This window comes from Diadema antillarum, unplaced genomic scaffold (assembly GCF_040938485.1).
Source record: "Diadema antillarum isolate AM-2024a unplaced genomic scaffold, OU_Dant_1.0 scf00000131, whole genome shotgun sequence".
Taxonomy (NCBI): Eukaryota; Metazoa; Echinodermata; class Echinoidea; order Diadematoida; family Diadematidae; genus Diadema; species Diadema antillarum.
Window position 1 is genome coordinate 38,156 of NW_027271020.1, and position 15,595 is coordinate 53,750.

A 15,595-nucleotide genomic window follows, 5' to 3' on the forward strand; every position below is an offset into this window, starting at 1 on the left:
TTTCTGTTGGCGCAAAAGGGCCGATAACAATATTTGAATAGCGGAATAGAGATGGCCGTGTAAGCAAAGGCTTACACAGAAATGAAATAAAATCACACAAAAGAAATATCAAAGATTCATTTTCTTGTGATCTTTATTGATTGCATTTCATACAAACAGAAAACATCATCCAGGTGAATAGGTACAATGTTCCCACAAACGAAATATCGCAGACGATTGTACACCGGTAAAATAATGACTTACTGATATCAAAAAGCTTGAATTTCCACGGAAATGTTATATTACTTTGATAATCCCGTAGTTTTAAATCAGAACTTTACAGTGACAGATTTGATTTTACTAAACTTCCGAGTTTCCTGACGATGAGGCGATCGCGAGCAGAAAAACATAGATCTACAGTCTAGCAATGCATATCACATGCATGCAGCTAGCTAGCTGCAGCGTGCGCGTGCAGGCTCGATACGGTGACGTCACATTCACAGCCTTTTCCAGATCGACTCGCTCCGTGTCTGGTGCCTGCCCCGAGTTGTCCGAGAGAGGGCGATTCTTTATGCGGGCCTACTTTAATCTAGGTATCAACTAATGCCATGGATGTTCACCAATCATTAAGGTCTTTCAAATTCAGTAGATGTTATCTTTCGTATTTATTGATTTCGCGAGATCTAAAACCATCATTTAAAATGTACATGTGGGACTGGGGATGCTGAAATTCACTTAAATGCAAATTACAGTGGGTTCCTTTGAAATATTTTCCTAAAAGTTTTGCTAAAGGGTAAAAGATAAATACATTTAAATACTCCAGAAGTCATGTGACATTTTGTCAATTACAAAAGGGTGAAATGACCTGCGAAATTACTCCGGACAAATGTAACGTTGCTAACCGTAACGTTACTAACCATGCTTTTGGGGGTCTAGCTAAGAAATTATTGGTCGAACTGCTAAAAAACATTGTGTGAACATTTGTCATGATGCAATAATTGAAATTAATACAACACTTCGTTTGAAGTAACTTGAATTTTTGCACACTTTTTGTTGCAAGACATTGATTTTTTTGTCATGTCCTTTTTTCGTAACGTTACTAACCAGCCCTTTAAGTTGCCATAGCAATGCTATTATTTGTTGGATTGTATTAATTCTTTTCTGTATCATAAACCTGGGAATGATGAACATGTTTTTGACATAATTTTGGCTTGAAATGAATAAATGGTAATTTAGGAGTAAAAACAAATATCTAAATTTGTTCAAATGTAACGTTACTAACCGCGGAATTGCCCTGCTGCTTTCACTCAATCCACATTGTTCTTTGGGTTTACCTTCCCTTTAAAGCCATGTGTATGGACCCCAGCACCTCTGTAATCATGATACAAAGGCTTGATAAATATGGCATAACAGCATAACTTGTGAAGGTCATGTGAGCCATGTATTTCTGTGGTTTGATGCTGGTTTCCTTATCGTGATTTTTCACTATTCATTGTTAGCATTCTATTGGTAGAATTACAATACAAATTTTATATTATTTGAGCCTTATTTTGGTCACATACTAGTACCACCTGTACATTTCTGTTCCAGGATTGTCATAACATGGAATCCCATTTTCTTTGCTCAATTTTCCACTAATAAATAATGTTCATTTCTGGTCAGTTTTCTGTTTGCGTTTGTTACATACTCAAAAAGCTGCATCACTTCGGTGATCCCTTGCATTTATCCCCAAGTTGAATTATCCTTCAGGTTTATGCCAGGTTCAAGTGTGTACGTGTGTGTCACACACAAACACACTGCTATAGCTTCTGACCATTCGAGCATTGAGAATTTAGGGTTTCTGGGACGAACACTGAACTAGGGCTATTAAAGTCGGTAGAGCACCGGGCTAGCATCCGGAGGTCTCGGTTTCCAATCCCTATGGAATCCCATTTTCTTTGCTCAATTTCCACTAATAAGTCTATGAATTGTTAGATTTATACCTGACCCTGAAATTGGCAACAAGTTATAGAAAATTAAAGGGTAACACTGGGCAAAGATGTTGTTTTTGCTATATGACAGATACACCACTCATAAACATAGGCTGCATTTAACAAAAAAAAAAATTCTGAGGCAGAATCACGATCCTAAACGCGTTTGAGGCATTTTCAGGGGACAGATAAACGCAACCGTGTTTTCAAACGCGTTTAGAAATGCCGTTTTGAAACGCCTTTCAAAGGGCATTTTGAAACACGTTTGAGACCATGATCGCCGTTCTGTGAGTAGATAAACGCAATGCTGTTTTGAAATGCATTTATATCTCAAGGTCAAATCCCAGCTGTTTCCAGTTGTGTTCTCTACCCATTATTTGTGTGTGACTGATGAGGCATGTTTGCTGGTGTGCAGTTGACCTTTATTTCCCGGGTCAAACAGCGCAAAGCAGCTGCGCAGTGACACCACTCAAATCGCGATTGTATGATGGTTAGATAAACGCGGCACCCCGAGAATCGCGTTTCAAACCACGTTTGCAAACACCGTTCTAAAAGCGTTTTGAAACGTGATTCTCACTCTCAAGTTAGATAAACGCAGCCATAATCACTTGAAAAGTTCACTTGTTTGCAGTGAATTTGATAAATGCTGTACCATGTTTTACAGAAAGCATAGCCATGCTATAGATATTTCAAAGAAAGACTTTTTAAAGCTGATTATTTCTTTCCTTCAGTCCACTGTGAGGTGAATGTTTCTGGCTCAGATTAATATTTATTTGTTGCTTGCAATAAAACTGGATTAGAACACTAGTGTAGCTGAGGTAACGTAACCTTACCTCTTCCTTCTGTACCCTTTGGTGTTTGTACTCCAATTGACTGATCTGAGATTTATACGTGATATGCAAATGTAAGCATATGGTGCTCCACAATGTGCTGGTAGTTTCAAGGGTCTGGACTAAGAGCGTGAGACACTGGTGATGGTGGGTGACGAGGTTTACTGGGAGCAGAACTTTGTGCATTAGACACGACTCCCAGATAGTATTGTGCGTAACACCAGCAGGGAAAGAGAGGAAGGAGTGCAGAGCGAGCAACAGAGAGTGGTGTGTGTATCAACTCACTTCTAACGTAGAATTAAGATTTCCAAACAACTTTCAGGAAGATTTGGGCACTTGATAAATGCAAAGCTGTCTTGGTTGTGGGGTTAAAAATGCAAAAAAAAGTGTGATCTCTAATGCGTTTGAGCCAGTCTCAACGCATTTCTGTGGAGATGATAAGCACAAAGATATTTTGAAATGCATTTATAGCTCAGACCTACCCACGGCAACCACTGCCAACTACAAATCTCCGCTCCTCAGGTCAAACTGCGGAATAGAGCTGTGCAGTGACAAGGCCTCCCACTCCCGATGGGGATGATAAACGCAACAGCGGGAGAAACACGATCCAAAAGGCCTTTGTAAACGCCTTTTGATAGGGTGTATTGAAACATATTTCAAACATATAAAAGATTATATAAGTGGTTTGAGAAAAAGTAATCTTGTGGGAGATGATTGAAAGAGAAGTTAATACCACACTGAGCAGATCTTTCTGACTGAATTTAGTTGAAACATATCAAAGGTGCGTTAATACTCAGTTTGCTGAGGCAGAATCAGCGTGATGAAATGCTGATCCAAAATGCTTTTCACAGCGGTACTGTTAACAGTATTTTGCTACTTAGAACAATGCGTACAAATTACTGTGGTTTTTAATACTATGGTGATTCCAATGTGAATATACCTTATGGGACACTCTTGATACAGAACCTGTTTCCTTCACACTGGTTGATTTTGCTCTGAAAACAAAGATTCTTCTTAGAGAAGAACTAGCAGGATTATTTAGTACTTGCTTTTTCTCATGTAACAGCTGTTGTGGCAGAAGCGTAAACAATATTCCTATCTACGCAAAGCTCGGCCACACTTCGACATTGGTCCGTACAAGGAAGATTTGTTTGGACAGAATGAAGAAGCAACTAGGCACAATCATCAGTTCCACCCTGGACTTACCGCCATTTGCATCTCAATCTAAAAAACAGCAAGCACTTTCTGTATTTATTTTTTGTCCATCAAGAAGACGTTGCAATTATTGTTTCAATTTCTGATGAGTAAATTTCACACACTCTATCAGATGACAATAGAGGAGCGAATGGAAATTTTTGGTTTTGAAATATGGAAAGGCCATACTATTCCAACTTTGTTTATTGAAATAGATACTGTAATAGATACGGCATATATTTCGCGAGTCGAAATTTTTGCGAATCGGGAATTCCCGACAATTTCGCGATTGTGGAGTCCTGTAATGAACGGAGAAGTGTACAAGCGTACGTCACATTCACATCGGGATCAGAGTCAATAGCTCCTGACTCGCGAAATTCGCGAAAATAAAAACCTCGCGAAATATTCAGCGTATACAGTGATCAGCAGGAATTGAATTTTAAAACTGTCATTTAAAAGTAACCAACTTTTATAAGTTATATGTTCGTCAAAATAGTGATGTGGCCCTAACCAGATGTACATATAGATTGCATTATTTTTTTGAAGGACATACTTCAAGGTGATTATAAGCATCTACCACCCCTTTAGCTGTAGGTCAACACTGCCTGGAATTTTTATAATGATGGTGATGAATATTGTGGAGGATGCAAGTTTTCTGTTAATGTAGATGAAAAAAGAATGGAAGTGTCTTGTAAATTTGTTGTATGCAGGTTAATGAGAAATTTTCAATATAATGGATATGACTGATCACAGTTTCATGAAAACCTGCAGAAGGTATGAAAGGCTGGATTTCATGTAATATCAGTTTAAACTTATACTGTTCTGTGTGTGTAATTTTACAAACATTTATGTATCCATGTCAACTTGAATATGGAAGGGTTATTGCATGAAAGAAAAGGTCACACCTTGGGCACTCAGAAGGTACTGTAAAACAAGATATTTTCGCGGCATGAAATTTTCGCAAATTGGAACTGAGGGCCTTTTCATGGCATGAAATTTTCACGAATTGCCTCTGGCATTCAATGCACATAGGGTAGACAAGAACTTCCCCATGTATGCTAATTTCGCAAATCTTGGCTCTCGCGAAATTCACAAAATTAGAATGCACGGGAACATTCCTCGATTTACAGCATGCATTGCTGTATGGTTTTACCAGTATTAGCTGGTGCTCTGGGAAAACATACAACCATGCTTCTAGCAGCCAAGACAGAAAACCTGGCAACATTTTGGTAATGTGTGGATAATTATGCACATTTCCCATTATCCCCATGTACATATCATCTTCTCTCTAATGCCTGTTAAACAATAGCAAAGTGTTGCTCTAGTTTTACTCCTAGCTTTCAGAAAGAGGTACTTGAGCTCTCAAATTTCAGTGTAGACGGGCGAAAACTTGAGGGCAACTGAGCCTTCGGCATTGAAACAAACAATCCAGGTTTGATTGGTAATCAGATTTTAATCAGATGGCTTTGTTGAGTGCATGTGAATCCAAACACATGGTGCAGTCCCAGTTAAATTTTGTGCACACAAGAGGTGCCCAGTCCATGGTAGCAGACCCTGCCGCATGCGCCATGAAATCTACAAAACCTGGCTGATAGTGGAGAAGAGCTTTTTGTCCATTGATAAATCTTTCCTGTTATCTATGGCAGTCATGATAGATCCAAGGAATTTTACTCATATGCTATTGCGTAGGGGATTTTACCATTTTTGCCTCTCTCTGCAGGGTTTATTGTCTCTGGCCCTCTTTGAGTGGACACAACCTTGTAAATTTGAATTCATTTTGGAAATTCAAGTGCATTTCTCAGGAGGTTGTTCTAGTATGGGGGACAAAAGTTGTTACATCTGCCACACGTCATCTTATGTGTGCATCAAGCCCATGACCCCATTCTTTCTCTGCAATGCATGCACGTGCCAGCACCCATTAAAAACCAATCACATACCTCCTGGAGTCATTTGCCCCGCCCTATAGTTGATTCTCTCCTCTCCCCCCTCCCTTCCGTGTCTCTCTCTCTCTTCCTTACTGTCTCTTTATCATACCTCTTTCACCGTAATACTTTGTTGAAAGGATAATATTTTCATTAATTCAACTTTAATGGCAGTGTTCAAATGTGATTTTGTTTGTTTTTGTTTAAAAGCTTAAAGCATATAGATCTTTAATTTTTTTTTTTTTTTTGTGTGTGTGTATACATGTACATGTTAATCTAGAAATCGGGACCATTTAGAAGTTTGCATCTGGAAAGAAAGAGCAAACTTTACAAACACAACCATGAAAATGTAATCAAGATGGGATGGATATTAGGGAAGTTAAGATATTGCAAAATTTTGCTAATTGTCACAATACAGTTCTTGAACAAAGGATATGAATATGCAAATGAGTTGAGTTGATGATATCATTGCCTCACAACTTGCCATGTAGTTTGGACACAAAATCTTATCATTATTATTATTTTGTTGATGTTTTTGTTCAGATGAAATTATACCCTAGTCTTAGATCCTAATATATCAGAGAGATCATTATATTAAAGTTATTCAGCCAGGAATAACATTATGTGTTACACTTTTGTTAGCAGGAGAATTGGATTTTCGTTAGTATTTTGATCATGATCAATGGTTAACTTTTCTGCAAAAATTAATGAAACTTCCAAATTATTGTAGAACTCCCTTGATTTTTATCTGATTTTGGTCAAGCTCTCAATATTTTCAACATTTTGCTTATGAAATAAAAATTGTACACTTTCTTTTCAGACTTAACTGTAAATGTAAATCATATTTTTATTATTATTATTATTATTATTATTATTATTATTATTATTATTATTATTATTATTATTATTATTATTATTATTATATTCAAGATTTGTCCTTTGAAGATAAGGTTTTCTTTTGATATGAAGAGCACAGTTTTAGAGAGGGACGAAATGAGAAATGAGATACCTTCACCTCTAATGCCAAGGTGGAAGTAAGGTTATGTTGTCATTTTGTCTGCTCATTGATATGTGTGACTTAAATTTACATGAATATATATGTATTTATATATATATATATATATATATATATTTTTTTTTTTTTTTTTTTTTTTTAAATAGTAACATCAATTTTAAGGGCTCATTAGTGGTTTTGGCTAGTTTTACTCTTTGTAAACTCTTTGTGAAAGCCGATGAAATTTCAAAATTCCACAACTTTCTATTTGATGTCAGGTTATAGCAAAGCCTTTTCTGATCTGTTTAATTTTTCTCCATGGAAGTCTATATGACGTAGAGGTGACATGATGTCTTCAAGAAGGTACTAATCCATTTAATACACAACATAGAGCTACTACTGCACTATAGCACGTGTATACAGAGTGTTGGCTTCCAACAACCACAAAAAATGCATATTGTGAGTTCAGTTGTAGAAGAATCACTGCTTTTAATGAAAGGAGAGTGCAGAGGTCATTCTAGTGTCATGAAGACTTTCAAGCTGCCTTGTCCTCTAAGTTTGGTATTATATGTGCTTTACACTATTAATACATACAGAGCTGATTGATGTTTGTTAGATTTTCTTTTGAAGGTAAACGCCAAAGTTGCAACTCATTCAGTGGCGCAATTTAGCTCAATTTTCACACAGAAGGCAATCGAATTAGAAATTGGGGTGAATATATTGTAGGGCCTAAGTCAAACTCAGTGCCAGCGGAGATTATGACTTGAAATCAATATAGTTGTTGCCGTGAATTGTTAAATGTCAGAGGTCAAATAGCAGGACAAATAAAAAGAATTGATTCAAATATCTGTGGTGTGAATGATTATACTTCATGCATGAATTCTGTCACAACACTGTATAAGAGCAGAACTTGGTTTGGAGTATCAAAAACAAGTAGCATAACATGTTAAAGAGCAGTGGTCAAAGGTCAAGTGGTCAAGGTCAAACTTATTGGCGCAAGACAACCAAAGCCTCAAGAGATTGTTGTGACAATTAAAAGTCATTATATAGAAGAGGTGCTCCGGGTTTTGGGAAGGTCATGAATATGGCAATTAATCTGTAATTTTCACCAATATCTCCACATCTGAAGAGTCATCTTGCATAATTCAATAATATTGAGTACAAGCTCTATTCTAATGACCAAATGGAACTCTAAAAAAGATTGATAAATCGTCCTTCGCTTGAAAAGATTTGGTACTTCAAAAATCATTCATTTTTAATAGAGCGAAAAGACTTTTTCATTTTTGCAGCATTGTCACAAAATAATAATAATAATAATAATATAATAAAGTACATTTATAATGCGCCGTATCTATCAGTAATGATACTCTCGGCGCATGAGAGCCTGCGTACTTCAACACATACTGTGTACAACCATCCAAACCAAGTCCACAAATAAGGTCCGTGTCAATGTCATAGATTCATTGTTGTGGATGACAATGATTGCAGTGTTTAAAAACTTGAATTGGTATTTCTGATATTCAAAATTGAGTTAGGAGGTTTTTGAATACTTTAAAGCCTTTTATTTTCATGTACAGATATTTTTGCAAATGAGGAGGTCACATATTTTCATGAGATGTTGTTTTTGTGATTTGACCCCGAGGCTATTGTAAGTGCACTAATGCCTGTCTGGTACTGATATTTTAATAGCGTGTTGTTGAATTTGCTACCAACACAGATTTGCAAAATTTGCACAAATTCAACCCTTGCGGAAATAGCATCTTTTACAGCATATATGCCAAGTAAGATATGAGTGCTTGTCAACTCAGGGATGATGTGGTTGTGGAGAAAGTTTGTGTTACACACTCGGAACTGGTAATTCCTATTTGAAAGAAGGTTACCTCAATGGAAAATTGTCATAAACATTTCTTGGTATGTTTGTGTGATATATTCAAGCGAGGTACTCTGTTGGCTCCATATTCTCCAGAACTAATTCTTTTTCTAACAAACTTCTTTACTTTTTATTCACTATGCCATGATGTTATTTGCATCAGAAAATGTGTGCATTCATTTTTTGCTTTTGTGTGTGTGTGTTTTTTTTTAAAGTTCACTGTATTTTGAGTCATGTGTTGGAAGCAAAATGGCATGAATATGATACATATTGTTCTTGGCAAACCTGAACCATATGGGTATATTCCCATGCTTGAGTTGGAGTTACCTTTGTGATACTATGGACCAGCGTGTAGTACAGTATACCTTATTTGACCACACACACACAATTAACACACACACACACACACTCATTGAGTTTCTATCAGCTTGACGCCAGTATGCACAGCAGATTTGTGATGGAACCATGTGGAGAATTGGCATGGATGTGAAACTGAAGAGGATGTTATTTGCCGACTTTGGTCCTTTGTTCCTGCACTCAGGTATTTATGCAGGCATAGAGTTTCTGTTATCAAATATTCATATAGTGGCAACAGATGCTCTGTGCCCCATGTGCTGATGGTAGACAGGGATTAGCAGACTCTCCCCCAGTGGGGCTAGAGGCTATTTGTTCTTTTTGGTTCCCCCCCCCCCCCCACTAAAGTTTTACTGCAACATATTAAAAGCCACAAAGTAGTTAGTAGATGCCTGTCTCAAAGCTCTCACTCATATTAGTATGTTGAGTAGTAGTAGCTAGGATGTCTCTCTCTTGTCATGATGAATGATTAATGCCCCTCCCTTACCTCGCACGAGGGTTTTCTACAACAGGATATGCCCCGCTGCTGTGTGCAGTGAAGTGGAGCCAGGCTACAGGTTGTGCTTGATTGGTATTCAGATGAGCTCTGATATGCAAATGAGTGTTAGAAAGGCCATGTGGATGGATGAGTGGCGAGGACCAATGAGGCGTAGAAGATTTGATTGGCCATGTGGATGAATGTGTGTGTGTGTGTGTGTGTGTGTGAGTGTGTGTGAGTCTGTCTTGTTTATCTGCATAGCCACATGAATATGTAGGCAAGGGGGGTTGGACACGACAGAAGCGGTGTACACACGTGTGTTGGATCCCCAGCACTCGCCAGCCAGCAGCAGTCGCATCGCCAGCGGTGCATCAACCAGCTCCTGCCTACAACTCCGCCTGTGCTGGACACCCCTCCCCCACGTAGCTTGCTTGCGCTCTCTCTCTGTCTTTTCCTGCTGCTCGTAGCCCGGCCATGTGGCAGTCTGCAGACCCTGCCTTCTACCACACAGATCTCATCCCCATCCACCCCATCCAGTCTGTGGGAAAGGACGGTGCGCTCCTTTCCCCCCTTACCACCACCGGTGTCCCCTCCCACCTGCCAGCGGGGACCCCTTCATCCTCCGTCCCTCGCATGCTTGGTATCCCACCGGGAAACATGGATGCTGGACTCTTCATGGTGCCTTACCCCCTCCACTCCTCCGTTCCCCTCATGGTTCAGCCCCCCTTGCCACAGACGGTAAGCGGCAGCAGTGTCGTAAGATTTCGCATTCCCAAATCATGTAGCCATCTCTCGTCGAGATGCGTCGAGAGTGTAATCAAGACGTTCACGTTTAAGAAATGCTCAAGGCATGGCATCTTTCATGCTTTAAAGATAATGGAAGGTAAAGGGTCTAAAGGTATATGTTCTGCTATCTGAATTGTAGATGTGTAAGAGATACATTGCGTATGTGATAATAACTAGAGAGAGCGAAAAAACAATCCTTCAGATGAAACTGAAGTTTTTAATTTTTGGATATATTTGTGGATACATGTATATGGAGTATATAATGTATACATCTACACATATGTATGCATATGTATGCATTTGCATGCACATATTTACTGATTTTATGATTAGAGTTATAACCCTTTCAGTACCTTTCTGATATATCTAGTGAAGATGTTTCCATTAGGAATATGACTGTCCAGTCCAAGGCTCTGAGAAGGAAGGCCAGTGTGAAAGACTTTTATCAGTGGGTGTTTTCGTGCTGCAAAACAGAATGGAAATGCTCACACAAGGCCCAGCAGTGTGTGCGTTCTCTTTTGCCCACAACAGTCTTGGTGTTGAGAGAGTACATTGTATCATAGAAAGAAGGGCCCTTGCCTGAAAAGTTGGGCAGTCACTTTCCTGAGTGCTGATTGATGTAAGTTGTGAAAAACAAAACAAAAGCAAAACAAAAACAAACAAGCAAGAGAAGTAGAGTCTGTGATGCTGTGTTGTTTCCAGTGTACCCCAAACTTCATATCTGAAGCCATTATAGAGGTATGAGCACCACCGTCCTATATTGAATGTGACAATCGCATGACCACAGCTGCTGTTCGAGCTCTCATTTGCCACCATGTTGGACAGAAGCGACACATTGATGGTCATCACTTCATCACAAGCATTTGTCGCTGTTGATGAGACAGTACATTCCATTACAGACAATGTCTGTGAACGTGCTGACACTGCATTGCATAGCCCCATTAGTTATGTTTTATGTTTGTGTAAATGGGTCAGTATTTGTGCTGAACGTGATGTGAAAAGACTTTATTTCCAGTTATGTCGTTTCAGTGTGCCTCTTTTCCATATGACAATATAATCAATAAGGACAAGTTCACATTCATATACATGTGGATTGAGAGAATGCAGCAATATTAGTAGAACACGTCAGTGAAAGTTTGGGGGAAATCAGACAATCCGTTCAAAGGTTATGAATTTTTAAAGTATCTGCACCGTCACTGCTGGATGAGAAGACTACTGCAGTGTATGATGTCACATGCGTACAACAATATAAGGAAAATATAAAGAGAATTTCACAACAGTTTACTTTTTGAAAAAAGTCCACATTTCCTCGACTCGACACTGACGTATGTTAAGGGTAATATTATTCCCCCTTGCCTTCTGAAAGAGGGAAGTCAAGTGTTCTTTTGTTATGCAAGAAAAATGAAAATATGTTGAATTTTCTTTATATTTTCTTTATATCGTTGTACACATGTGACATCACACGCTGTAGTAGTCTTTTCATCCAGCAGTGACTGAGCCGAAACTTTACAAATTCATAACTTTTAAACAGATTGTCCGATTTTTCTCAAACTTTTGCTGATGTGTTCTATTAATATTGTTGCATTCATTTAATCCACATGTCTATGAAGGTGAACTTGTCCTTTAATGATTGCTACATTATATGGGGAAGGAATTTATTGAGTCCTGTTCATCTTAGACATGTACATTTTTTTTTTTTGTATGTTTTAACTGATACAGATTTGTCCTATAATGCATTGCAATCTTTTGGTAAATCCTTTTTGCAACTGCACAGATGTTTTGTGTTGCAAATTGCTTTGATTGCTTTCAGAGTGGTGTTGGAGGTGAGTTTTCAACATGTGCTGGTATATCGAACATTCAAGCCGAGGTTTTTTTTTTTCTTTCTTCTTCTTCAAATTAGCACTGCTTGTTGACGTTCAAACCACAAAGGGTTTTTAACAGTAGATTGACAATGACAAAAGCTCAGGGGCAGTTCAGGATTAATTCCATTTGAATACTCAGGTTAATACTTGTTATGGCCATCATGTTGCCATCAGATGTTTCGAACCATGATCCTAAACTTTAGCAAAGCACCTTGAGGAAGATCAGGAGATATAATACTCTGCACAAAACATATTTTACAAGATAGTCCCCTTCTCCTATTGAAACAAACAAACAAACAAACAAACAAACAAACAGACAAACAGACTTGGAAATCTGAAAGCGTCAGTGTGGCCATTCATATAAAGACAATGAAAAATCCTGACATTGTGGTGAAAGTTGCTTGGCGACTCTGCCAGAAGCCTCCAGTTTAAAAACAAAAAAAACAAAACAAAACAAAAAAACCGACAATGCTGTGAAAACTTGTAAACTGGAATGCAAGTTTTCTAAATCTGATCAAAGTTTGCTCACTTTATATTGACTTGCAGTGAGGGTCCTCACTGTAGAGATATCATGATTTTTGTCATGCAATTTCACTCCATTATATGTTTAAAATATTCCCCAAGGCCACACAGGATATGTGCTGTGAGCCTGCCAGGTTTTTGTTTGCAAAATGTGAAAGCTGAAGGTGCATGCAGGAGATTGGTGAGCAAGTTGCTTGTGTGCATAACTGTGGCAGATTTGTTTGTTTACTTGGTTTTTTTTAAGCCTGAATGGGCCAGTCAGTATCACAGATTTTAATGTTGTGATACAAATTGTATTTCCCAGTATTAAAGGGAAAGCAAACCAAAAGAGCAATGTGGATTGAGTGAAAGCAGCAACATTAGTAGAACACATCAATGAAAGTTTGAGGAAAATCAGACAATCGATGCAAAAAGTTATGAATTTTTTAAATTTTGGTGTTGGAACCGCTGGATGAGGAGACTACTAGAGGTTATGACATATGAGTGGACAAGAATACAAAGAAAATATAAAGAAAATTCAACAAAAATTCACTTTTCTAGCATTATGAAAGAGCACTTGACTAACCGCTTTCAGAAAGCAGGGGGAATAATTGCTACCCTTAACATATGTCAGTATCAAGTTGGTGGAATTTTTAATTTTCATGAAAAATGAATTTTTGTGGATTTTTCTTCAAAAAATCCTTAACTGTTGCATCGATTGTCCGATTTTCCTCAAACTTTCACTGATATATTCTACTAATGTCGCTGCTTTCACTCAATCCACATTGCTCTTTGGGTTTGCGTTCCCTTTAAAGAATGAGACTAGAGCACTACTTCCCTCTACGAAGGGAGGGAGCTGCAATATCTCGGTGCAGAAGGGTAGTAGTTGGTGTAATGTATGAAAGAGCTTGTGGTTTCACATCCAGTGTACCCAAACGGGGAAGCGAAAAAATGCCCAACCTCACAGGAAGCGGACACTTGATGACATTCAAAAGTAATTTTACTACATGTATGAGTGTCTCGTATAATGAATGAACATTGGCAGCATGCAACATTACACCTATCAAATGCCATTAACCATACACACATTTTGCAGGATAGAACCTTGATATGGAGCTTTCCCCCATGTTTGTTTAGTAGAATTTGAACTTTTCGTGCAGTGTACAGAGAAGTGCTACAATGTGCAGGTCTACACACAACACACAATGGTCCATAATATGCATTCTTGTGTGCTGTCTTTGTTTGCGTCGGCCATTTGTTTTTATCGTACAGAGTCAATAGTGGACACATGGCCCTGTTCTCACCCATATCAGACGTGGATACTTCTGTATAGTTTTTGCCAGAAAATGGTAATGGGAGTGAAAGGGACAATGGGGTAATCTGTGTCGTAGTATGATGGATTCTTACTGGATTTCCCTCTTAAAAAAAGCTCCCCCCCAAAAAAAAAAAAAAAAAAAAAAATACAACAACAACATTCACCCAACAACTACATAAAAACAACAAGACATACAAAGATGTCAAAGGCATAATTTACCATTTGCAGATGAAACAAAAACCCAGTATTAGTGCTTTAAAATGATTCTAAAATGTGAGTTAGGGATAGAAACAACCACTGTAAAAATTTGAATCCGTATTATTGATGTTATTGTTAAGTATTGTTGAATGCACAAAATGTGAACAATGATTATAATAAAAATGTTTCCAGGCTAAACCGTCTACCGTCATGGTTTATTGAGAAAAATACTGATATCTCCTTATATTTTAGGCTTTATTGTGAAAATTTTATAAGGTAGGATGTTTTGTGACACAATAGACCTACACATGTGCCAGAGACGCCAACTCCCGTTTTCGACGGGAGATCTCCCGCCGAAAACCCATTTTTGCAAAATCTCCCGTTCTCCCGCTTGAGATTTAATTTCTCCCGCCCTTGCTCTTTGTCTCCCGTTGGAAAGGATTTCTTACTTATTTCTATCGTATGTTGAAAAAATAAGCCTTAGATAGCACCAGAGAGCATCTAGAACCCTAGGAACTTCGTGCTTCGCACACATCAACTTTGAGTCTCCCGTTTGCTAGGAGTTTCAGGCGGGAGAATCTCCAGATCAGATGGTGCTTTGGGTTGGAGTCTCTGCATGTGCATCAAATGTGATATCTTAAACATTTTTTAAAATCACTGCTCCCAAAGGTAAACAGGACCTTTAAAGGTATAGCCTTCCACTGTAGTAAATACACAGGTTGATGAGCTGTAGTCCAGTCCAGTGTGTTATTATCAGTGTTGGTGGATGCGAGTTATCCAGATAATGCACATGGGAGGTGAACATTCCTCTCTATGTCATCTGTTCCTAATACCATTGAGTGTATTGATGAGGAATTTTGTCTGGGTGGCAGGCCTTGATATGTCTTATTTCTCTATGTTTTTAATATTTCTTATTTCTTTATGTATTAAAGGACAAGTTCACCTTCATAAACAAGGATTGAGAGAATGTAGCAATATTAGTAGAACACATCACTGAAAGTTTGAGGAAAATCAGACAATCCGTTCAAAAGTTATGAATTTTTGAAGTTTTTGTGCAGTACCCGCTGGATGAGAAGACTACTGCAGTGTATGAATAACTTAGATGTCACATGCGTACAACAATATAAGGAAAATATAAAGAGAATTTCACAAAATTCCATCTTTTGAAAAAAGTACATATTCCCCTGACTCGTTACCGATAAATGTTATGGGTAATATTATTCCCCCTGCCTTTAGAAAGAGGCAAGTCAATTGCTCTTTTATTATGCGAAAAAAGTGAAAATATGTTGAATTATCTTTTATATTTTCTTTATACTGTTGTACGCATATGACTCACAAGCTG

The 15,595-nt window shown here is 38.1% G+C and overlaps 1 protein-coding gene across 2 annotated transcripts in view; it reads left to right on the plus strand.

Annotated features, from left to right (window-relative positions):
- LOC139720676 (nucleolysin TIAR-like) overlaps positions 1-15,595 on the plus strand; it is a 76,376-nt gene that overhangs the window by 16,971 nt on the left and 43,810 nt on the right. The window contains exon 1 of one of the 2 annotated variants that reach the window (XM_071632031.1): positions 9,941-10,329. The exons of the other annotated variant lie outside the window; for it this stretch is intronic. Within the exon in view, the coding sequence (XP_071488132.1) occupies positions 10,066-10,329 (264 nt within the window). The 5' untranslated portion in view covers positions 9,941-10,065. Of the gene's footprint in view, positions 1-9,940; positions 10,330-15,595 lie in introns of those variants that run through there. 2 annotated transcript variants of the gene reach the window in all.